General features: G+C 39.2%; 1 protein-coding gene across 2 annotated transcripts in view; it reads right to left on the bottom strand.

The window, feature by feature from the left end:
* Nucleotides 1-10,694: 10,694 nt before the first annotated feature.
* LOC124163575 overlaps nt 10,695-26,383 on the bottom strand; it is a 286,499-nt gene continuing 270,810 nt past the window's right edge. The window contains exons 19-22 of one of the 2 annotated variants that reach the window (XM_046540564.1): nt 24,990-25,409; nt 16,608-17,122; nt 13,622-13,839; nt 10,695-11,302 (exon numbers count right to left, since the gene is read on the bottom strand). In XM_046540564.1, the coding sequence (XP_046396520.1) occupies nt 11,090-11,302; nt 13,622-13,839; nt 16,608-17,122; nt 24,990-25,409 (1,366 nt within the window). In that variant the 3' untranslated portion in view covers nt 10,695-11,089. The remainder of the gene's footprint in view (nt 11,303-13,621; nt 13,840-16,607; nt 17,123-24,989; nt 25,410-26,383) is intronic. The other variant, XM_046540565.1, reaches the window with a different exon arrangement.

The following is a 26,383-nucleotide window of genomic DNA, read 5'->3' as shown; positions in this document are numbered from 1 at the left end:
CTACGAGACAGAAAATGCATTCTTAGGCAGGATATTCATGGGTGTATTTCCGTGGTAAGGTATTTGGGTGGGTTTTGTACTAACACCATTTATTGCAGGAGTGAAGAATGAAGGCAGAGCTGAAGCCCCGAAGACTGAAGACATCGCTGGGGCTTCGAAGAATGAAGAAAGAAGAGTGAAGATAGTTTGAGTGTGTATCGGGAATGAGTGGACACTGATAATCCCTCACCTGAACTGGGTATATTTTTTGTACTTAATTGTAACATGTCTGTAACTCTTTCCCTTCCAGCCATGAAGATTGAAGACATCAAATTGAGCTCGAAGAACGGCAGGATTCCGATTGCGTGTGGTTTTTTATCTAACGTGTGATTTCGTGTGATATTATTCTGCGTGTGATTATTTATATTTGCGTGTGCTGCGAGTATTTTTCCGTTGCGTCGCGTTAGGGCTTGCATGTTAGTGTTATTTATTTATTTGTTTGTGCATGCACTAATCTTACCTCTTCACAGATTCAAGCCATCGCTGGACTTCAAGGAAGGAAGAGTGAAGACTGCACGAAGAAGAGGAGATTGAAGACGCAAGTATTCACAGAAGAAAGAAGAGAAGCATCATAAGAAGACGTGTGCGATATTTGCGGCTTAGTTTTGGGCCCATCTGGTCAATGAATAAAAATGTGCGTAAGGCTAGGCGTTTTTCCGTGCGTTAGTTTTAGTTTTTTTGTGCCGTGGTTTTGCATTACGGATTCCATTGCGTCATGCAGGAATGCGGCTGTGGCTAGGTAGGAAATTCCTACCGATGCCAAATTCACGTTCTTGTGTGCTGCTTTGGAGTGATGCAATCCTCGGAAGGGTTATTTATTTGTGTATGCACTAACCCGCTCTCTCCCTAGGTCCGCAAGCCGTCGCTGGATGTGAAGAGAAGAACGAAGATTCATCGGAAGAACAGAAGACAGAAGAGGATGGCATCGCGGGACCAGGAGAAGACGACATCTTAGCTTTGGGCCCTTCTGGCCAAGGAAAATAAATTTGCGTTAGGCTAGGCGTTTTTTCCGTGCGTTAGTTTTAGTTTTTTGTGCCGTGGTTTTGCATTACGGATTCCATTGCATCATGCAGGAATGTGGCTGTGACTAGGTAGGGAAGTTATGATTTCCTATTGATGCCATTGTCACATTCTTGTGTGCTGCATTGGAGTGGTGCAAATCCTCGGAAGGGTTATTTATTTGTGTATGCACTAACCCGCTCTCTCCTTAGGCGCGAGTCATCGCGGGACATGATGATAAGGAGAAAGAAGACACTTGGAAGAAGATGGGATGGTGCAAATTACCGAGCCGGCTTCTTGTGGCTCTACATGAGTTGCAGCACTAAAGGAGCGGTATGATCTCATAATATTCATTCAAATTTGGTTCATTTTTCCCAAATAAATTTTTTTAATGAACGAGTTGCTTGAGAATGTTCAAATTTGCATTCATTAACGGTGCTCATGGTTATACTGAACTTCTAATTTGCACATAATGCCATCAAAATTAACAAATAAACATAATATACTCCTCAAATTAGTCATTGACTACTCAGTTTGAAAATTGTACTTGGTAATTAGTAACTGGAAGTGATATTTCATTGACCTATATTAACTATGAGTTGAATTGAAAAGTTGTGAAAAAATATTTTTTGTGCCAACATTTTTCTGGATGACTAATAATCACACATCAATGTATTTTCCTTCCAAATGTTTTCGAGTCAAAATATCACCTCCGTTAACAGTCTCCACAAAATATTTTCCCATTTTAAAGCAGTCCGAATAACTTTTATTTTTAATTAGTTTCTAATTATCCGTTTATTCATTACATATTTTATTTTCCATCATGATTTTTCATTCTGAATCAGAATTATTTAACTATTTTTTGTCCTGTGAAAGATTACCCACTTCACAATCAATCCTTTATTTTTCCTATTTAAACAAAGATATAGTTCCATTTAATTGGAATTATTTTATTATAATAAGTATTATTAATTAATTGAATAATATTTTAATTGCCTCTACAATACGGGAAATTTACTTTTTCAATGGAAAATTTTTTAATCTATTTAAGAGGTAGGCCTATTCACTCTGTAATCTCCATGCGCCATAAGAAAACTTATTGATTGATTCGGCTATGAGGCCGATTTTCTAGGACATGACTTTGTCTCTTTATGAGTGTTCGTTTTTTTTCAATTGCAGAGTTCGTAGGATCGTATTGTGAGAGTTGACAACTCGAGGCCTCGATGAAAGCACGTGCAAAGAGATCGAAGGAAAACAGCTCGTTCCCGCAGGCAGACGGTAAGATTTACTTCATTCCTCTTCCAAGTTTTGAGTTCAGTTCAGAACCACTATTTCTTGATCACATAGGTACACTATAATTTTTACATTCAGAAACCTCGATGATAAAAGTAATGATTGCGTGAGAAAATAAATAAATATTTTCACATTTCCTACGCGAAAATATTTCATTAAACCGCACCCAAAATTAAGATCTCGCGCTTTTTTTTGCAATACTCACAAAACTTTAATCCCGCGCTGAATCTCAAGGCATTGATTGGTTGACGACGACGATAGCGTTTGCTTTCATATATTTTGATTTGAAACTTCATTTCCATTAAATTTAATAGTTCGAATGAAGGACAGTTATGGGGAATTTCGTAAATCTATCATAAGTATTTACTTTGCTGATTAATTTTCTCATTGTTATGTGGAGGACGAGGTTACTATATTGGCCTTGCTTTTGGTAACCCAGCAACCGTCATGCGCGCTCAAGTAAATTCTACCTCGGAGACCCAACCTGAGGGAAACATGAGATTACGGTCATATCTCTACCTTTATGAATTTTTCCGTGATTGTAATGAGTATAAGTGATATGTTTAAAAAAAAGTCGCAACAATAATGTTACAATGATTGATACACTTTTTTGTTTAATTTTGGGCACTTAATTTCCGGTGACGCGTTTTGCCTTGCCATTAAATGTTTATTAAGCCAATGGTGTCGAAAAAATCCGAATATATTTTTCATTTTTTCGGCTGTTTTGATTCTGAAGTGATACTTTGACTTCTAGCTCTTTGCATGATCTAGAGAATTAACTTATATTGTTTCTATCGTATCAGAAGACTTAATTATTAAATTACATCCTGCAAGAAATAATTGAAATACAACCTCCTGGATAGGTGTGGTATCCTTAATGTGGATGCCGTATTTGTAACTTCTGTTTTCGTCTTTTTAAATAATTTCATCGTATTGATTTTTATAATTTCATTATTGTTTTCAAATTCATATGATAGTAACTACATATTTTAAATGCAGAATGGTATATTTGCTATAGAGTTTTAGTAATACTCATGAAGTCCAAGTAAGTCCTTTAAAAAAATTTATATAAATAACACACTCAGCTCACTGTAATGATTTCCAGGAAATTTTTTAATATTGCTCAATCATATTTTTAAAATGTTTAAAGAATAATGAAAATACATTGAAATATCGCTGATCAGATAAGCGTCAAATAATTTGGAATTACCCACTCTTGCATATTTTTAATTTTAAAAATTTCTAGACACTTAAAAAGTTAATACTTTCTGAACGTCTTCCTCGAAATGATATTTCTGAGCTGAGAGTTAACTTTTTAGGTCTCCCCTTCGCTGGACTGGAATGTTTTTGTTATATTACCACAGGTCAAGCTTGTGGACGGCAGCGATTGCTTTTGGAGACAACTGTGGAGGTCCATGAAATGGACGCCTGAAGGTTACTGCGCCGACAACTAGAGGATTATATCGTGAAGAAAGGAAGAATGAAGATAGGAAGAAAGAAGTCACCAAGCCTGAAGATAGTTGTTTTTTTTTGCATTTTTTGTTGCAATTATTGTACAGGGTGTTTGTATATTTTTTATTAATGCATGTTTTTTTTCAGCTATAGTTAGGATTTGCGGCAGGAGAGTAGTGATTTTATATTGCGTCTTAGCGTCGATTAGAAAAAATTCAGATTAGGCAGGTCTTCGTGTATCGTGGCCACGATTCCGTATTTAGGCGTTTAATGAATTCAGGCGTATAGAGTCGTATTTAGGTAGGCAGGGATGTATGAATGGATGAATGTGATTTTATGAATGAGAGAGTGGAATGTGATTTGATGAGTGAATGAATGGAATGTGATTTTAAGAATGAGAGAGTGGAATGTGATTCGATGAATGAGTGAATGGAATGTGATTTTATGAATGAGTGTGTGCTTGTAGCAGTAGTACTAATGGTAGTGTTAGTAGCAATACTGACACTAACTGTCCTTTCCTTTCACTAAAAATCCCTCCCCACCCTCCCTCCCCCTCAAAATCCAAACTGCTCCCTCTACGTGGGGAGGGGGATAAACAGAGGAAAGTCTTACCAATCAATTGTTGATTGTAATGAATCATTTACCTTATCTCCTGCTTGAATTATGGCGTTGGACTTTCCTCTGGCTAAAGCAGTCTGGTATCCTAGTGCAATTTCAAACTCTGTATTTGTGCTTTGTATTTAGGAGGTTTGAAGTGATAGAATGTTATCTAATTATTTGGCTCGTGTAATTTAGTTCTGTTTATAATGTTTTCATTTTTTGTTATTTTCATTCTTTTGGGTGAAATATGCTTCATGGTGACATTGAAGTGAGTAAATGGATTGTGGTTTATGAATGAATGAATGAATGATATTAGTAGTAGTAGTGCTTGATTGTTATGAATTTGCAATTTATATTTTATGTACTTTTTTATTCTCATTAGCTGTGGTCGTAGTGTTATAAGTAGTGTAGTGCATGCCCCCCTCAAATCCAAACTGTTCCCTAATCATTGGGAGGGGGTGTAAAGGGGATAAGTCATCTATTTGTACACCCCTTTTACGAAATTGTCAACCACACTCTTAATGGAGGAACAGAATATATTTTCTTCATCAGTTTATTTTTTCCCTACATGAATTGCACATTGTAAAGGTTACTTCATGGTAAGCATATATGACTTATCCCTGGCTAAAACAGTTGGTACATTTGTACTGCAGTTATGAAAATATAATTTAGCAACACTCTTACCAGGATTAATTGTATCCTTTCCTTATTACTATTTGTATTTCTTTATTGCTTTTTTGTGCCTCAAGATGATACTAAATGCTTTTAAATGATGTGCCTGTAATTTATTTCAACTACTTTGTACAAGTGAAGCCAAGAAAGCTAATTTTTGTGAACATTTGAATAATATACTAAGTCTATGTTGTGAATGATGTCTTAAAATTAAAAAAGTTTATGTGTAAGGCTGTGAGGGTTTTAGGTGCAACTAACACTGGTGTGTGTGGGGCATGGTATACCTACCAGGATAAGCGGTAGGTGTGAGATTAAAAAATTGCTGAATTTTAAAGATAAATGGTTCAAGGGGAGTTTTACGGCTTTCTGAGGGATATTTTATTCATCCTTGATCTATCGTATATGGTTTGACACGTACCAATTCATCAGTTGAAAATTGAACTAGGTAAATAAAGGGGATACCTGCAGAAAGCATTGAGTGAAGTGTGATGATATTCGGCCTTCAGTATGTGTGTATTCAGCATGTGTATGTATCCAGCATAATCTTGAAATGTCTTCAATTGTATTTAAGTATGTAGTTAGATATTATTAATAATGAAGTTTTTGGAAATGAAACATAATACCATTATACCATATAGATGGATGGGGGCTTTGAGGGCATCAGCCTCCCCATAGGCGGATTTAGGGAGGGTTTGGGGGCATGTGCCCTCCCCCAAGACACTTAAACAATATATTGGATTTTCAATAAAAATATGAACCAATTTTTTATTTTATAATAAAAGTTGTAAATAATTACGTATAAATAACTTTTATATAAAAATTAAGAGTGTATTTCATAGAGCAATGGTTGCATTTTGTTTTTAATCCAAGATATTCCTATATACTATTAAGCCTATCAGACCCTGGAGGCATGGGCACAGCAAGTTTTAGGAGCAACTAATGCTTTGGGGTGTTGGGGTATTGCATACCCGCCAGGGTAAGTGGAAGTTGCAGGGGCCCTCCTCCAGAAAATTTTTAAGATTAATGGTTCCAAATGGTGAGTTTTACGGCTTTCTGAGGGATATTTGATTAATCCTAAGACTTTTACATAAGTAATACTAATCCATTAAGTAAAATGGATTAAATTTAAAAATTTCTCTGAGCTCTGGGGGGGCATTAACCCCCAAACCCCCCCCCTCGCTGCGCCACTGCCTGGAGGCCCCTCCCTAAGAAAAAATCCTGGATCTACCCATTGAGCCTCCCCCTATATTTTTCCCAAGTGGTGACTACCAAGGATACATCTGCTGAGGAGACCACTTACTCAGAGCCAAAGCCAGATTCAGGGGGGGGTCCACCTTCCCAAATTTTATAAAAAGTTTCCATTTTTATAAGCTTAATAGTTTTTTATATCATTAATTCAATAAAGTTTCTCAATTTATTCTACTCTGAACAATTGAAGTAAAAACTTGGCTCCAAAACGCATTAAAAATGGGTATTAAAAATTTAACATGGGAGAAGGAATGTTCCTCTCTCAAGGGGGGATTCCATTCTTGCCAGACCCCTTCCCCATTTTTATGGACAAATCTTTCTTTATAAGTTTAATAGTGTTTGTATCATGAATTAGAATATATTGAACCATTTTAGACATGCCTGATAATGTGAAAATAATGGGTATTATAAAAAATTGGACCTGGAAGAAGGAATTTACTTCAGGGGGGTAACATATACTCATGCCCCTTAGTTTTATAAAAATTCTATTTTTATAAGTTTTTGTATCCTTGAATGTCTTAATTGCCTGAATTATAGTATTTAATCACATTTTAAAGAATGTAAATGGTTTTTGCTGATGGAATAATTATTTTAATGAATTCTGTGTCCTGGAGTGCATAAGTAATGATAAAAATAGTGTAAATGCTCAATAATTGTATTTGGTTATTTACTTTTGAATGTGAAGAAAAGCTAAAAATTTATATCGAAAAAAACTGGCGCCGCAATTTAGGTAGTGGTGTCATGGCACCGGAATGTGCTGAAACTCCTGGATTATGATATTTTTCTGCTCCCAAAGTCACCATTGAGCCACTATATTTGATCTGTTGAGTCGGATCATGAGCTTGGTTTTAAATTTATAAATAATTCCACCCTATCACATGCTTTAGGTTGCCCCTGCTTTAAAAAAATTTGATTGCTTCATTAGAGTCATCATAAGGTTACAAGTTAAGGTGGCCTATTCACTATTTCAATATGTATAATTCAGTGTTTGTCGTGGTTCACTATCCCCTTTTTGGAAATATTTTAAGTACATAACTGCAAAACTTGGAGAAGTTCATAAAACTACTTGATTAATCCATAACATTTTTCTTTTAACACAAATGAATTATAAAACAGATGTATTATTAGAATGTCTTTCAAATGATCACAAATCAAAGCACTAAAATCAAATAAATGTCTTAATTTAATAAATATGATGGAATCACAAATTTTAATCAAGAAAGCTAAAAACAAAGTGGAATGGCCTATATTAAGGCGTTAGTTCAGAGAAGTTCGTTAAGTAAGTTAGGCAAGAAAACTTAATGGAGGGTAAAAGAAGAACAAGTTCCCTGAGGTAGACCAATAGATAAATCTATCTAATTAGAAGAGGAAAGGAGAATAATAATTGTTGATTGGAGACTTGAGCTGATCAAGAAGGACACGAGGAGGAACCTCAAGAAAACAAAACATGGCATGGGCTGGGATGAAATGGGCTGCAGTATATGGCAATCCTTTGATTGCAGCACTATGATTGAATCTTTGAGGATACATATTGCTTTCTTTTTTTATGTAATTCTTAGGGTAGAATCATTAAATTATCCTTGACATGTATGCAGGAGTCTTCCATTTCAACTATAATCTCAAGCTCAGGGTTCAGATGGTATTCCCCTTGAATTCATTAAATCATTACTCCCATTAATTCTACCATGGTACCTCACCAACATTTTCAACTCGTCACTATCACAAGATCATTTTCCTATTCAATGGAAATCTGCCCTAGTTCCTATTCCAAAAAAGGGAAATACTCAAGAACTGCTGCTGTGTGTGCTGGATAAATGAGCTATAAAATAATAGATAAATTCTTTTTCATTTGGGCATAATTTGGCCATAAAACTGCCTAGGGTGGCATATTGTTATTCCCCATGTAAGCTCAAATATTATTATTGCAATTTGGCTAAAACTGGATGATATTTATGATGAGAATGATGAAGATCAAACAAAAGGAATTCCTGGGCATTATAGAAATAATGAACCCATACAAAAAAAAAAACAAAATATATGGTATCACCACTTTATGAAATGAATATGAGGCAACCATGTTTTATGCCAATACGTGTAACCTCGGAATAAAATTTCAATGCATGTAGCAATAGTGAATGGTGGGGAGCAGTAGCGCAGCAAGGCACCCCCCAGAGCTCAGAGAGATTTTTAAGTTTAATCCATTTTACTTAACACATTGTATACGGATGACGATAATTCTTGTCATTTTTCCCAAACATTCCGGACGGATGATGAATATTCTTGTCATTCAGGCGCTTCAACTTGAACAATTTTAAAGCATACTAAAGGAATTTGGTTGTACGTTTTTGTGTTGTTGCTCGTTACTTATTATGAACAGATGTATTGTAATGTTTGATTGGGGTTAAGTTTTTAGTATTTTAAACATTAACTTTTCGCCATGTTTAAATCAAAAGCAGTTCTCCCAAATCTGCACATATTTTCAATCTCAACACCTCTACCAAGGTACGTCGTTCCCCTGCATTTAATTACACCGATACGCAATGTGCTAATTGGATTGATATATTTTTTATTTGGCAATTCAACAGAGGATGGTTGACTGAATGATTATTGTGCATTTTACTATGTTTTTATTTGTTCACTGTCAACGTCAGCAAGTGGAGTAGTTCCAATACCCGCGTACCTGCACTAAGCTCTAGTGAGTCAGTCATTTTTCATAATACTGTGTTTATGTTAATGGTCCACGGAGACACATCTTTGAATAAGTCTTTATGAGGGGAAATGAATCGCTGAATAAAAAATATAGGGTGCCATTTAAAAAAGACATACCGCTGTTCATATATATTTGTAAATAACAAAGCTACAATGAAGGCAATCATGCTGATTAATGTCCCCCTGATGGCTAATGGACATTTACTTGACACATTTTTGAATTTACATCTGGACAAAAAGTTATTTTGGGTGGTCAAGATAAATGGGACACCCTGTATATGCACTGGCAAGTCTTTTAAAATGTCACCCTCTCCTCGCATTAAGGTTTATGAAGATCATCCATGTTCCCAAAATCCTGAGGTGGGTACCTACCTATATTTTCAGGCAAACCTATTGCTGAGTCTCTGTGTACAATTGAGAGCCAAGGAGAAAGATTCTAAACATAGCTGGGAATAATAACTACCCCAATATGAGCGTTTGAGAACAGATATGTTGATAAGAGCAACACGGAGAACATCATATAAGAGCCCCTCTATATTTCACGGTCCGACAGATGCAATAAAATAAGAGAGATATGCAAGGGCGTACCCAGGATCAAAACTAGAGGGTGGGGGGGCAAGACATGGTTGTTCAAGTTGTAGGTAAGATTTAAGTATGGAAAAAGTGAATGAAATCAACATTTTAAGGAAACTGTAACAGATCTTTATGTATTAGTTTTTAAATTATTTGCTTGAAAATATATTATTTTCCTTACAGAAATATGCGATTTTTGCTTCTAGGGGGGGCAGCTGCCCCCTTCTGCCCCTCGCTGGGTACGCCCATGGAGATATTGGTATTTCCAAACAGATAGGTATAGGAATTCATTATTCCCCTGAACCATAAGGAACTTTAATAAATGCTGGTTGTAATCTTGTTTGAGAAATTGCTTTTGATATGTAAACAGCTGGTATCCATTGTAAAGGCCCTCTCAAAAGGTTGGTTATGATTGAGTCCACCATTGGCTGGGCTGAGCAAACATTGAACTGACACTATCACCTTTTGCAGCTTATATCCTCATTCAGAGGAGGCACGTACGGACAGGGGTGCCGACTTACAAAAAATATTTGGGGGGCCCAAACCGAGGACCTTGCCCCAATAAAATTTATAAGTAGTGAATTTGAAGTTTTTTAAGCATTTTAGAAGAGTCATATAATCAACATTGGAACCCTGATCACTTGAATCTCGATATCTGGACACTCCGGAGAAAATCGACAAGCCTTACACATTTTTTCCTCACATCTGTTACGAACTTTTGGAGGGGCTCGGGCCCCCTCAGGCCCCATGGAGTCGGCGCCACTGAGTAAGGAAGAGAAGAGGAAGGAGGGAGAGAGGTTAATTAGGGAAGCAAAAGCAATGCTCTTATATTAATTCCTGCACACAACTAATCATCAAGGTGTAAATGCACTCTCCCTGATAATCATGTATTCATCAAGTATCAAATGAGTGATTGGGTAATTAGTTGAATACTTTTCGCAGATGAATATTTTGGGATGGGGGTAGGATTCATCAATTGAGCCTCAAAAAAAATGCTGGCTGTCACTTCAATACCTATATGGTAATATACCTATTTATGGCTGAAATAGTGTAAGGTGCCTTAAAAACGCATGATCGTTAGAGGAGTCCTTTTTAATGAAAAATGGTTCTCATATTCGTATGCTGATTTATTCTATGAACAAGAAATATTCTTAAAACTAGAAAGATCCCTTAAAAAACATTTCATTGCTCCAAAAAAGCTCTTTAAATGCATTCACGGCGTCACTTTGAGGTGCAAGCTGCTTCTCACAAGCTACATCATCTTTATTCTCTATACATTATGGACCACGATTCCAAGAAATTATTTTTAAAATATTAGGCTTCAATTTAATTATTATTTATAGTTTATTTTCGAAGGAAAATACTCGTTGTGTTCAGTTTTTCTACATTCGTATCGAACGAATGATATGATAAAACAGTATAGGCCGACAAACTGTGTCGAGGTGTAGCCGGAACCAACAAGGGCACCAGCCAGTCCTCCAAAGCACCACCACGCACTATGACATCAGCAACAGCTGCTGTCCGTGCAGGAGTCGTGCACCGGGCACGAAGCTTCACTGCTCTTCGTGCTGTTCCCATCGCTGCCTTCCGTTCCGCGGATGGTGGCAGGCTGGTCTCGTTGTTCTGGTGGGATTTCCGACGATTTATCGTCACCCACGTCGAGTAAATTCGGCGCAGGGCTGGCGCAGCGTCCATTGCCGCCGACTCCATCAATCTGCTTCAAAGTGGGAGAGAGAAATGAAATTAAATAACACACCTCAGAAGGATGGATAATAGCGGGGTCCACGAATACTACAAGTGAAACGGGTAAACAGGTCGGGCTCGATGGGGTTAAACAATCATTTTATCCGTTATTCCCGAGTGATCACTATCGCGATTACTAGAGTGATTACTCGCAAACAATCGTCGCCGGGAATTGCTATTCGCGATCACTCTATTGTTGAGGATTCCCATGGCTTTTTTCATCACTCGTCTGGTTCGTTGCTGGTGATGCAAAAAACATCGCCTTTCGTCTGGATTTATGCTTACGTTTATCGGATATAAATTTATCTGTCACCACCACTCCTGTTCCTGTATAACTGTTCGCAATAGGTATATTGGCTATTATTTGCTCCACCTCCGGTAAACCGACAATTCGCTATAGCGAGTGTTTGTTTGAGCACCGTGGGGCCTCGTTTTATCGAGGTTGCACTGTATATAAAAAATAAAATCGGATGCAAAATTACTAGAATTACTGCATTTTAATGCTTGGCTACACCGGACTTATTATCTCCATTAGTGTCTCCTTTGTAAAATGGAATTATTTAATTTACTTGCCGGAAAGGAATGTTTCAAGTTTACTTGGACGTCTACTCAAGTATTGAAAATAGCGTTAAATCCTGAATCGCACGATCATTTTACCCGTCATTTCCTAGTTCTCACTAGAGTGATCACTCACAAATGATCGTCGCCAGCAATTGTTTTTCGCGATCACGATCGCGATGAGGATTCCAATCAATCGTCCGGTCGCTTTTTCCATCGTTAAAACCGCCACTAAAACTCCGTATCAGCCAATCAGAACGCATTCCCGTACGGAGCGATTGCAGCGCAACGTTTGACAATCATGAGAACGACATAGATAAACAAAGACGCTATATATTTTCGTGATGCGGATCCTATGACAACGAGGTGTGATATCGAAAGTGATGCGAAAGGCGACGGCGGGAGGGACCGTGTGACTCGGAAAAATGATCACTAGAGCGATCACTTTTCCCGTCGCGAAAAGCGCTCCAGTGATCACTTTTCGCGACGAAAGAAAATGATCGTTTGATTCACGCTTTACTCTCCCTAGGGCCGTGTCTGTAAGCCCGAGACTTTTTACCCTTAAACATCGGGAGGGAAAGTGTAATGTCCCTTTGAATGATGTGACCACGATTATAGCAACCTAGAGACTGCCACAAGGATTGGCGTCGTCTCCTTTATTGGGTAACAATTCATGCTGAATTAGCGTTTACATCGCAGAAAGGACAGAGGAAGGAAAAAAAGAATAGGAGACGCCGCCGCGATGAGAGCCCGTTGACGCCTCCGGAGAAATGATAGGGATTAAAGAAATAAGATAGTGAAATCTCAGTGCCGTCATTAGGGCAGCGTGGGCCACGACTAGCGAAACCATGTCTTGGTGTTTCTACAGAACGGAACGATGTCCCTATGAAGATGAGAAACCCGACGATTTTCCATAGATCACGTATACTAAAGTGCGCGATTCTCCCGGGGGGCCACTCAGGGCCGGAAGTAGGAGTTTTTTCGGGGGGGGGGGGGAGATCTGTTTGCCACCCCCCCTCTCCTGATTCCCACTCTCTCCGTCGTCCCCCCCCCCCCCCCCCAGTTAAGTATAATACACGCGTAGGCTATTTTTTGAGATACGGTAGTTGAAATTACACCCCGTATGTTTGATTTTAAGAAGTTTTATTAATATTACCGTTAAATTATTTAAGTAGGAAAATTAAATAAATGAAAAATATTAACTTTTCAAATTTTGCCGCCCCGGGCACGTGCCCCATTTGACCCGCCCCATTTCCGGGACCAGCACTCCCATCGCAGACGGGCAGAGCGATTCGAATTTCAAGGAAAAATAAGCTGTAATTTGGGATTTTAACATTTTAACAGTTATATTCGTAATGGTGTCATTTGTAAAATTAGTTACTTTTCATCGCTATTCCTCGTGGATGCAAGATGGATTTTGCTAATATTGGTAAAGAATGAATCGCTCTGCTGCGAATCTTTTTGAAAACCTGTAAAACCTATTAAAATAGTGGCAGTATAAATATTAATCTTCTACCTACGTGAAGGAACTCCTCTGTTATCTCGTCTAGACAGGGCCACTCTTTTTTTGGCGATGTAGCGGACCTCTAACATGCTATATATTAAGCTTACTGAAATAACTTTGCGTACAAAATACAACGTTTGTTAAAATAAAATGCATGTGATAAAACATAAGATTTATATGAGCGTGTTACGAGTCTTTAGGTAATGATTATTGGTTTCCTTGGCCACCCACCTCTGCCGCCACTTGGCTCGATGGCTCCATCTGAGCACTGGCGCCTTCTGACGGCGCCTCAGCTGCAGCGGGTTGGGGCGGTTCTCCCGCTGCCCACGGTGACCAAGCGTCCATGACCTCTGACCCGCTGCCCTCGCCGCAAACCACTCCGCTGTCCTCTCGCTCCTGCAGCAGCGCCGAGTCCTCTCCGCTGCCCTCGTTCGAAGGTGGAAGAACACCTGGAACAGACAATTGACGAACGTGAGCCGCTGGCGCTTCTCACCGACGAATTCGCGGAAATCTTGGATCACTCCATGTCTTGTTGTTGAGCTCTGGCTGTCCACCGGGTAATGGACTCCAATGATGCCGACACACAGTGGGCTAGGATCGAAAAAATCTGGCCAAAACCTCAAAAACGATTTTTTTAATCTAGGAAGTTGAAACTTCGAAAACATATTCTCAAATAAATTGTGAATAACTTTCCTGATTATTTCTTTCCTGTGTTTTCACGTTAACAATATATGTGAGGTCAAAGTTGAACAAATCTTTAAAAACCCTAAAAATGAAAGTAAATGAAGAGTTAACTAAGATGGTATAACAGTTCAGTCGATAAAACTATTCATGAAACCAATGCATGAGGATAATGCCGACAATTTTCAGAACAAATCGAGGGTAGTGCTTTTTCGGTAAATTTGTTCAACTTTGACCTATTACCAATGACTTTGACCTACTACCTTGACCAATTATTCTCTATTTAATAGTTTTCACCAAAATCTAGAAAAAACATTATGATTCGAAAGATAATGCCTCGTTTATCCAAAATGAAGAATCTCAATCTGCACCTTAAATCTCATTTTCGTGAAATATGGACCATATTGGTAGCGGAAAATTAATAACAGCATTGGAAATGCGGTACTGTTGAGGATGGATGGATCTACTGAGGGAAACGTAAGGAAGCTCGAAGGTGAATGAATAAAGTAAAAGGCTTTTTAAACCCCTTTGAAGAAGAAGGAGCAACTTAATCGACTTCAATAAAAAGTTTACACTAAGCCATTAATTTAACAGAACCCCAATGACGTCACAAACTCATGAGTGGTGGGCAGTGACAACCAAATAATCTCGCCTTGACCAATAAGGCGGTCTTCATGAAGACGGTCTCAAGTAAACAATCAAGACGCGACTATGAATACGGCCCTTAAAGGTCCCAGGGCGGGCTCACGGGGTTACACTTCTGAGGGCTAGTTCTATAAGTCCGAGACTTTTCACCCGCACACCTCAGGAGGGGAAGGACAGCGGAAGGAAAAAGGATAGACGAGGATAGCAATGAGAGCCCGACGACACCTCCAGGGTAAGAATAAGAATGAGAGTAGGATGATAGGGGAATCCCACCTATCCTATTTGGAATGGTGGGATTTTACAAGAAGTTATTGTGACTAACATGGTGACTTTTTCTTTGAATCGGTAATTTATACTCGTAATTTATTACTTTATGTGCCTACGCAGTAGCTGCAATTGGGAATTTCACTGAAAATGGGTGATTATGTGATAAAAAAATATCCTCCACACTGAAAATTATAGTGAAAGCATTTCTTCTATAACCTGCGCATTATTCGTAAAACTTCACTTTGAAAATTTTTTAGTAATCTTGCGCTCCAAACGACCCGTCTCCATGTTTGCTTAGCGCGACGTCAGAGTCCAGTAAACAATACGTTTTCGTGGTGTCAGTAGACTATTTTTCCCAGTTTTAGAAAAACATATGTAACTTTTTCTCAATACAATTTATTCTCCGAGATCTAGATTACTAGCGAACGAGATAGTTGATTTAATTTATGTTAAATTTCAATTTTGTGGCTTCTCAATTCCGCGCCGAGAAATCTTCAATGCCTGAAAAGAAATCAGCGACCATGAATTAATCTACCTTCAGGATGTTCGCAAAATGTGCCTTTAAGAAGACCGTGTCAGCCATTGTGCAATACGTACGCCGTAAAATATGTACAACTGTTTTTCTCACACCCTTCAAGTCATGAATTAGTATCGTCGCAGCTGTTTGCTATCGTCGTGCTGTTTGTTATTTCTATGGAGCGAATCTGCTTACTCGTATTCTGACGTCACAGGGCGTTCTTGTAGCGCGAAAGAATTTAGTAGTTTTCGCGAACTGCGAAGCTATGTAGCGACAAAAATTTGGAGAATTATGAATGCATGTTTTGTATGCGTCATTAACTTTTTATTAATTACACAGGCCAACAATAAAAAACTTTTTTACTGAAAATACCTTATTCTTACGTTTTTAAAGTTGCTGAATCCAAATATGATGGTTTTAAAGATGTATCACCCACCATTTATTCACATTTTACAGTTAAATTTATGATTTTTTGATGATTTTTTTTTGAACTTATGACTTTATGATTTATGAGTTTTTTATTATCAAGCAATATTTTTAGAATTTAACAGCTTTTTATAGTTATAATAAAATTGAAAAAGTTGGTCTTATGAACGAAGATAATGGGGATTACTGTTAGTACTTTACCGAGAAGATTAGCAAGCGACTCATCGCAGAAAAAGCTACACATGAAGCTTCAAGGAAAAAAGGGAAAGAAAATGTAGACCAATTCCAGTTGACAAGTGAACCCTGTATTATCACGCTGCAGTAAATACAAACAATTTTATCACGATGTAGTGAACAGTAAATACAAACAATTTTATGATGTAACACAGTGTTTCATTGATTTCCCTGTATACCGTATAGGGGTATTAGACTAAATATTAGATACATACTGCTTGGGAACTACGGGTGATACAAAAAAACTAAGGCCAGGTTATGATTCGGCACATGAAAATCTGTAAAGATCAGCTGCTAAAATAAAAAAAGTTTTCAAACAAAATTTTTTTGCTGGCCTGTGTTATCTATGCCTGTAAAAAATTACTGTTTTAATTTTACGAGAGCACGCCATTGAGCCCAGTTATGTTTTTTTACTTATTGCTTTTACCAACACTGCTGATATCTCACCTCCGATGACGGGCACTTCGAGATCGGCGGGCGGCTGCACGGTGGCACTCTCTGGCGCCTCCGTGGAGAACTGCGGGGGCGGGGGTCCGAGCAGGGATCCCACGTGTCGCGTCTTGGTCAGTGGGGGGTGGTGGTGGGCCCCCCCTCGGCCCCCTGGAAGGTGCACCACGGCGTGGGAGCGGCGGAGGGAGCGGGGGGGCGAAGGGGGCGGGTACGAGATGCCCCTCTGGTTGATCGGGGGCGGCGGGGGCGAGCGGGACGGGGGCAGCAGGTACGCCACCGACGACGAGGGCTGTTCCCGCTGCTGCGAAGATGACGACGAGAGGGCGCGGCCGCTGGCCACGGCGCTCAGGTTGGGCAGGGACTGCCCCCCCAGATACGTGGCCCCCAGGGCGCCTCCGTAGTTGCCCCCGGGGGACGTGGAGGCGGAGGGCGAGGGAGAAGACGAGGACCCGTAAGGCATCGCCGTCACAGACAGCGTGTTCGGGGTGGGCGACCGCGACAGTATTGCTCTCCTGCGGACAAAACATCGAATTAGTATGGAATTATGTACATCTAAAGGCCTATTATAGAATACGGGGCGTCAGTTTGGGATCCTCATCTGACTCGAGAGATCAAGCAACTAACAAAAGTTCAGCGATTAGCAGCTAGATTTGTTTTGGGAAATTTCAGAAGGAAGGCAAGCGTCACGGAGATGCTAAAAACGCTCGGCTGGAAATCTTATGAGTCAAGGAGGAAGAAAGCACGCTTGAAGTGTGCATTTAAAGCTTACAGTGGTGATCCTGCGTGGAGGAACGAAGCGGTTGAAAGGACCAAGGTATCTGGCGAGGAGGGATCATAATTATAAGATTAAGGCTACAAGGCAGCTTTCAAATAGACTAAAATTTTCCTTCCTACATCGGGGGAGAGAAGATTGGAATGGTATACCGGAGGAAGTTTTTTTGAGCCCTTCCCAACTAACGCCACTGTATTTATCATTAGGATGAATAAAATTGAATTTTGAGGGCTTTATAAACGTGTATTTTCTGAACTTGGCGTTTCTTGTTTTTTATTTACTTTGGTCTTCGTATATTATTGAGTAAAAATGGATGATGAGGACAATCTAGACGTAGTCATGTATTAATTTTTTTCTGATTTGGTGATATTTACATACATGGGGACATGTTTTGTGTGAAAAATGGTATTTTGAGGGCTTTTAAAATTTTTTTGTATTTATTATTTTGTTTTGTATTTTGTTTTATGTATATTTTTGTGTGTGCTGTAACCTATCAACCAAGCTGGTACTTTGCATTTTATATTTTTGTCTTAATGTACTTCCTGACTTTATGTTACCATCCGACTACATGGTCGACTTGTAACCATTTAGGTAATAATAATAATAATAAATACTACCCAGCAAGCCGCCTCCATAGCTGAGTGGCGGAGGACGTTGAGGCCGTTTTACACGGGGCACGTCACTACGCAATCTGACATGTGTACGAAGGCACTATCAAAATTGCGTCGTGTAAAGCGGTGAATTGCTAGAACACTTGCGTGGATGCGAGACGGCAAAATAGCCCCTGCTCTAATTCAAAGCTCGCATTCTCGCAATTTAAACATGTTTTCAGTGCTAACCTGCGCTATGACGTGTCTCGTGTAAAACGGCCCTTAGGCAGGGGCGATAGCAAAGACGATGTGTAGGGGGGGGACCCGACCCGGGGGGTCATAGGGGTGGAACGGGGGAAAATGTGAACATTTTTATCGCTAGAAATCACATTGTATGCTATTTTGGCCCTTAAAATGACACTATTGATGTGTCGTCGGGAAGCTATTTTGCTAAAACGTAATGGTGGAGAAGAATACATTTGTTTTACAGGTCAATATTTTTCCGCTAAAATTAATGGGTTTGAGGGGAGCACGTGCCCCTTCTCCCCCCCCCCTTCCCCCCCCCCCCGCTACACCACTGGTGTCAAGGATATAAGCCGTTGGCGATATGCGCAAAATGAGTATCACTTAGCATTTGTTAAAGTTCTTTATTGCCCGGGTTAAAAACGAATTTCCATATCTATCCGTCCGACAAAATTATTTTGATCGTTCCTGTAAGATTCAGAAATATAGTGAGGTTCTAAGATAATGATCTTTGTTTCGCTCTTAAAGATTATACTATACACTAGCTGACCCGGCGAACTTCGTACCGCCTAACATTCAATGAACTTTTAGTTTAGTTGCACCATTTATAAATAAAGAGCGGCTGTATCGTTTTAATCATATTTGATTTTTTATAAATTAAATGAGAAAATATTGATGAAATAAAAATTATACGCATTCAGTTGTTGGCTATTTGTGTTATTAACCGTAAAAAAATGTTTTTAGGTCTAAGCCCGTAGCGTAAACTTGGCTCGCTCACGGGGCAGGTTAACGCAACGCTAGACCGACGCTTGACTAATGCTCAAAATAGTGTAAGAAAAGCTCCTATGAAGCAGCATTCTTATCAAATGGCTTTAGGCGCGCCCGTTATAGTATCTCTGTTTGGAAAAAATACAGTGCGTAAACGTGCTGCATGCGTAGACGCACCACGGTGTGCCCTACACATTCGGGTGCCCCACACATCTCTTTCGTCAAGCACCTTCTGATAAACAACAGTTTTTGTTTTGTTATCAGGCGCAAGATAAAGCGAATGAAGCTAAATAAAAATAGCGAAGCGAAGCAGGGATGCAGCGAGGGGGGTTTTTGGGGGATAAAACTCCCCCAAAAGTTCAGAGAATCTTTTTATAAAACATTTGGTTATTAATATTAGGGGGACGGATAGGTCACAAAATATTTGCTGTAAATTGTGCCGTGGTGAGCCAGGTGCGTCCAAAGACTTTAAATATTCAGATAGATAGTTGGTGACTTCGTCTTCGTTTACTACAAAGTTAAAAGATTTGAATTCATGCAGAGTACACGGACATTACTGATAATCAACAATTGCTTGGAGATTTGTTTACACACACGGTAGTTATGTGTTTGTTGACAACTCAATTCGAGCTGAGCTTACCTCTAATTCAATTATTTTAATACTATTTTAATATTTTAATATGTTTGAACATTAAAATTTTTTTAATATTGTTAAAAAGATCAGTCAATACATTAGTAAAAACGAAAATAATCTTTTATTTTTGACCGTCTCAACAATCAACTCCTAAAAACACATATCTAAGATAAAGTTGAATTTTTTTAGTGAACTTTTCCTATTTTTTAATGTCCTATATTTTATCCGGGGCTGAGACGAATCCAAAGAGCCTAATGTCACTAAAATCGGTGCAGCCGTTCTCGAGTTATAAGTGTTCTAACTAACACGATTTTCGACTTTCTTTTATATATATAGAATAGAAGATATATTACCTCACCTTCGACCTGAAGACGCTGACTGCAATGTCAGCGAAACTGTTGCCGCCAAAACCCAACGGACGCGGTGAAAACCCGAAGAGAATGCAGAGATCAACGTTCAAGGCATACAGAATAATTTCATCCTTTCACCCACTACCGCTTGTTGAATTTTCAAGGTATTTTAGCTCTCTTCTTAGACTTTTCCATTTTTTCCATTTAGGAAACTAAGTAAACTAAGACCCAGGCTTACTTCCCGGTGATGGCTGAGATTATGTAAAGATGAATGCTCGATGCCTGCTTCAATGCTATTCGATGAGTGGAGACCAAGTACAGCACTCCGTCCGTCGGATGGGACGTTGAACCGTGGTCAACACTTTGCGTGCCATGGGCGTAATATTACGTCCTGCTAATCCTTGTAAGGATTCCCCGTGGTAATTTTACAGTTTACTGCTTAGTGGTTCTGCTATTTCAAAAATCAACTGCTCGATGGAAAAAGAGTTCCTTTAATGTCTTGAGGACGAAAAGTCCTCTGTAGCTACCGGCACCCTTATCCCAGCCTACTTTGTGTGAAAATTCTTTGGAGGAAAGAACCGTTCGTTGAGGGTGCAGCGGCCCTTTTTGTCATCCAGGATTTTGAATGATTTGCTTGGAACAATGCTTTTGTATGATTTCCATGGTTTAAATAGCTCAAATTGAGCGTGATAAAAAATATTATGCATTTTATGGCGGTACATCATTTGTTGCAACTTTTTATTTTTCAAAAAACAGCAGGTTTTCATTGTAAAAAAATATATTTAACGTTAGCAATAAATGTTACTCAACTCATTCATAAAGAAGAGCAAAGTCTATTTTTATTGAAATACACATCGATATAAATATATTTTTGATGCTAATGTTTTAAAAAAATTGCGAATTTAGTAAAAATGGCTGAATTTTTCAGTAGGGCTTTAGCGGCCGGCACTCAAAGTGTTAAAGTTTATTGAGTGATGATTACAGATTAATGTCGTGAATTTGTAATGCACTGAAACTCAGACATGGATAATAGATCCCAATATTGCACATGTTTATAAGATATAAACGCAAAAAAGGATTAAGAAGAATCTTTGAAGAGATATCGGAAAATTAGGTAGCAAATAAGACATGAAGAATCTAACCCACGATTCTCATGCTTTGGCTTCCAGAATAACGATCAGATTGCAACGAAGATTTGTACTAACGGGGAGTTAAAAATTACTATCTTAGCTCTCTTTAGTCGCATGCCATTTTGTATATTGGTCTACTCCAAAAACATCTAGGAAATAATAAGTCTAGGGTATTCATCATTCCGAGATTAATATGAAAGGACCTCCCTCAGTTCCTCAGGACTCTCCTTCTAAGCTAATTTAGAGTCCACATTGGAGGTATTCCGAAAAATGTCTTCTAACTAGCTGAGGCCTGTGAATTTTTCGCCTATTTTGCACAATGCCATTACATATATTCCGCAAAGTCGTATTTGATGAATACATTAGAAGTAAAAATGGCTAATTTACGATAAAAACCTATGACACTGAAATTTTTGACCATGTGTTGTCTCCTGTCCTCATTGACTTAGTAATTCAACCCGTAGGTTGGTGAGACGATTGGCGTTGACGTTGGCGACGATTCTTCGAAGAAATATTTTTACGAGTGCTGCAGCGGATATAATGAGCTATTTTACCCAGTGCAACACCCGAAGAACTACAAATTTGTGGGTTGGTGAGGTCAGAGCTCACCTTAAAATAAGTAACAGATGCTTACACTTCACACGGTTATTAGGGAGCTACTTTCCTTTCCACTCTGCACGTGGATGACTGAAAATCGAGCATGTTGAAGTGTTTCTCCTGATATTGAACCTTGGGGCCTTTGATAAGTAGTAGTAATGTAAGGTATATATAACTTATGAATTTAGATACAATACGATTGACAGTGAAAATAGATTCTCCCCCAAAGAATAAGTATCTTTTTAATGTGGGCACTCTTCTACATATATCTATAACTAGAAAGAAAAATATACATAAAAGCCCGATTATGAAGAGATTAGCGCACTAATGTGGAGAAAGTCGAGGTACGTAGTGGTAAAAAATTCATCGCTTGCGAAGTAACGTCGAGGTGAATTGTATGGACGAGAGAAGATGCAAATACCGAAATATTATGACTGCTTGGGGGGTCTGAATGGCAAAACACAAATATAATCTGCCTTGATTCACTGCAGAAAATATTAAATACTTGTGACTTCAATGATCTTAGAATGTAAAAGTTGTTGCGGCAAGGTATAGACACTTCGAGGAGAGAGCCATTGGCAGTGGTCATGTTGAAGGTGCCGTGGAGTGAAGTGAATATAAGATAATTCATTCATTTGCATATTCTAAGAGAAAAGCGAAGTTGAACTCAATCAAACTTTTTTAATTAAATACTTTGACTAAGTTAAACCTAAGATCGTCTACTCGATAAACAGCTATCGTATTCATATTCAAATATAATTGCAGCGAATATTCATAGCTTTCAGGTAACTTTTGAAGATAAACATCAGTTTCCAAGTTTTAAAGGAATTTGAGAATGTTTACAGAAGAAATATTGAGAAACTTGGTATCGCGGGTCCTAATGTCGGCTAGAACTTCAAATATGTCAAGAGAGATTTTATCTTCCGTGCATGTAACTTTGTGAATAGTAAGTTCTGAGATGCGAAATTGCCCCGGGACGTCCCTCATTCCATTTCTCGTGCAATGCCGAAGAACAGTCTCACAATTTTTGAACTAGAAGTTTCTTGCATAAAAATCATGTCACTCGGTAAATACATTTTATAATCACACTATCAGATATCATTTGTTTTTCTCTTTGCCTATGAAGACTCTTATCCTGAAAAAACTGATTATTTCAAAAGGCGCTCTACGTGTGTGCATGATTTAGACGTGTTGGACTAATTATTAATAATAAGCATTATATCCGTTGGAGTTCTGCTTCAGTGCCTTACACTTATGGTACAACGGTAAAGCATCTCATACTTTTCTAGACAATACAATGTCCTCAACAGGCCGATCCCGTATGATCCAGCTCGCAAAAACCTTTACTACAGCCAAGAATAGCTAGCAATAGGATGTTGGAGATTTCTTACTACGAAAAATAACCGGAATAAACGCCCTGAGAATAAAATGACACCGCGCCATAGCTCGGATCCCAGGTGAGGGTAATAGGGTAGTTTCCTTCATCAAAGAAAACGAAAGGCATTGATTGCGATTCGTTACCCACCATTACTGTATTCATAATATACAAATTATTTCGTTTTAGAAATACCGGTTTAGACGAATGGCAATGGACCATTTTTATCCTCATTTGAAAAGGGCCAGATTGGCGCCCATGCGATGTCACTCCACGTGACGTCACAGGGACCTAGTTTCTATACGAGAAGATAGGAGTTTTACATCGTCTGAGGTTACCAATGCATGCATTAGGCGCAGAGCTCAGGGAAACATATCTAAATAATCACTTATTAAAATTGGCTAAGGTTGGAAAGTTTTCTTCATTTGAAAAGGTATTAATAATCCTTATTTAAGCCAAGCGCTACCAGCCAGCAGGGTACTCAGCTACCCGCTAGCAGCCTGTGTAGTATCAGCGCTAAGCCTCGCCTCAAGGTCACCTCACAGGGCGGCAGTGGGAACCAGAAATACGACACACGTAGAGATTTCCCGGCATTCATACTTACGCGTCGCGTTTTCGCGCGCTTGAAAATTTTCACTTTTCATTTAATCGCGAAAAATAGATATCGTCATTTAAAAATCTAAAAGCGTGAAATACGTACTCCAGGAGTAATAATCTTTCGATTAAAGCAATAAAAAAATAAAAGGAAACCACCCTATTTCCTTTGATGGTGTAAATGTGTCCCTTTCACAACCCCAACAATCGATGCCAATGGGATGCAGAATTAACCCTTTCTAATTCATAGCTACTTTGGGGGAAGTCAAAGGGTCTAGCAGGATTAGATGGTTAAAAGTGCACCCGGATATTTTGAAAAATAAAAAAAATAGACACTTATAGTGCATCAAAAATTGTTTCCCCAAAGTTTCAGGCCTTAACAATGGAAATTGGCCCCAAAGAGAATTGAAACACGATTTTTAATTTTTTAACCAAATCTCCAGTTTAAATTTCCGTAATATCGTTTTCTTGATTTTAAAATTTTTGTTGTTGTTAAGGCCATTGTTAAGGCCTGAAACTTTGGGGAAAAACACACTCTTTTTTTTCATTATGAAAACTTGAAAATTTTGCTGTCAATCATAAATATCGTGGTTAATAAATTATTAGTCATTGCAAGTAACACCACAAAATAACGCGTAGTTGAGATATTTCCCGAATAGAGCAGAACATTCAAACATTTTTGATGCTGCTTAGAAGCAACATTGGGTTATAACGGGTTGACAGCAGCAAAATAACACTAGGACAGATATGCACCACCCCTAAACCTCATCCTATGCGCTTGATAACAATGATTTCACTCGCTCGGACGACTCAAAGCATGTTTTTTTATTATTTTCATTGATCTAAGCTTGCATAGATTTACTATAGGATTTATTAATCTTAGCTGATTAATCGCCCCCTGTCAAACACCATAAAGGTGGCTCGCAGGTATTATGTAGATCGTAGAAGTTGAAGGGATGAAAACTTTGTTTTTTCAGCATGGTGATTTATTTTTTCCGACCATTGTTTCGTTACAGCGTAACATTTTATAAAGATACAGGAAAATTGAAAAATAACCAGACAAGCAGGAGAATAACAATTGAAAAGGTGATGAACATTGAAAAATAAATTTTCCTGTACTCCTTCCTGTACCTTTCAAATGCTCCGCTGTAATGAAATAGTCGGACAAAATAAATTATCACGTGGAAAAAGCAAAGTTTTCATTCCTTCAGCTCCTATGCCAATAATTTCCACCAGTTCAAGTCCGCTACTATTATTTATTTGTATACACTATGTAGATGTGGAAGGGATGAGTGTCCTGTTGGGCACCCTTCCAATGAAGCTTACCTCTCCGCCCTCGGCGAGGGCGGCTGCAGCGGAGTCACCGGCTGGTGAAGACCAGGCGACGGCCCTGACTGCAGGCAGGAATTCTGTTGCTGAGCGGAGCTTGTTTGCTGCTGCGCCGTCTGCGCCCTGCTGCCGCCGCCGTGGTGGTGGTGGTAGTGGTGGAGTATGGCGGGGGGTGCCACGGAGGGTGCGGGCGAGGGTGCCGTGCCACCACCGCCGCTGCCCAGGCTGGTGCCGGAGTCGGAGTGAGCGGCCGTGGTGCCGCCGGCCGACCCTTCGTCTGAGCTGAGGCTGGAGCCACGCAGGTCCGTCATCGTCTCCACGCTCACCCCGCGGCTCTGACAAGCGGAGGAACAGCCCCCGGAGGACACCCCGCCGCCCCCCGCCAAGCCGGCCTCCAGCGCCATCTCCATGGAACCACTGCAGGGGATGATGGTAAAAATCACATTAATCATCATTAGTCAACAATCCTAAAGCCCGCTATGCACGTTGATTGATCATGCGAATGAAATCATTCGCCGTGTATAATGGAAAAATTCGCGAATAAACCGTCATGCGCATGATCATTTAATGAAAATTAGAGCATGTTATATTTTTGCGCGGAATATTTTTACTCACATGATCATTCACTGTTTATAGTGGACTTAAGATTGGTTTCACGCAGCTCTCCATTCCTCTCTCCTTTCCGCAAGCCTTTTCACAGCGACGCATTTCTTATCTTTGACATCCTTAGTAACCTGCTCTTTGTAACTCATTCAGGGGCCGTCCCTTGCCCTTCTACCCTTCTATCTGTCCTACGATTTTCTTCGTAAGGCCATCATGGCTCATATTTTGCCAACTAAGTAGTACTATAGCAATAAAATAGCTTTGCTAGGGCCAAATTGAGACAAAAAAATCCTTTTTTTCCATTTAAACCCCTAGTTAATGAACTAATATTTGCATAGTCTATGTATATCATAAGGCCAATGAACATAGGGCATTGAACTTTGAATCCTGTTTTTCGGTTGGTTAGGCAATCATCATCTTACCACGTCTTTGGGCAGGTTACAACACACTCTCCTCCCTGACGATGGTTGCCTAGGTAATGCAAGTGGGCATCCAGTTGTATGCTGTTGATTGGTAACCCCCTGCCAAACACCGTAGAGGTGATTCGCAGGGCATTGCGTTGGAGTAGAATGTCTAAGTGTTCGCCTCGTGGGACACCGAAGAAAAGAAATTTATATATAATGAATGGTCATCAAAAACTTCAATCAATATTTTCACAGTATACTGAACTTTCTGCAAGTAATTTCTATGAAGTTGACTGCGGAGTTTTCTGTCATAACGTTGGTAGCAGTCCAAATTATTTCTCAAAACTGTTTTCTGTATTATTCAAAATGTAGCCTTCAAATGAA

This window comes from Ischnura elegans, chromosome 8 (assembly GCF_921293095.1).
Source record: "Ischnura elegans chromosome 8, ioIscEleg1.1, whole genome shotgun sequence".
Taxonomy (NCBI): domain Eukaryota; kingdom Metazoa; phylum Arthropoda; class Insecta; order Odonata; family Coenagrionidae; genus Ischnura; species Ischnura elegans.
The sequence above is the reverse complement of the archived record's forward strand: the minus strand, read 5'-3'. Positions and strand labels throughout refer to the sequence as shown.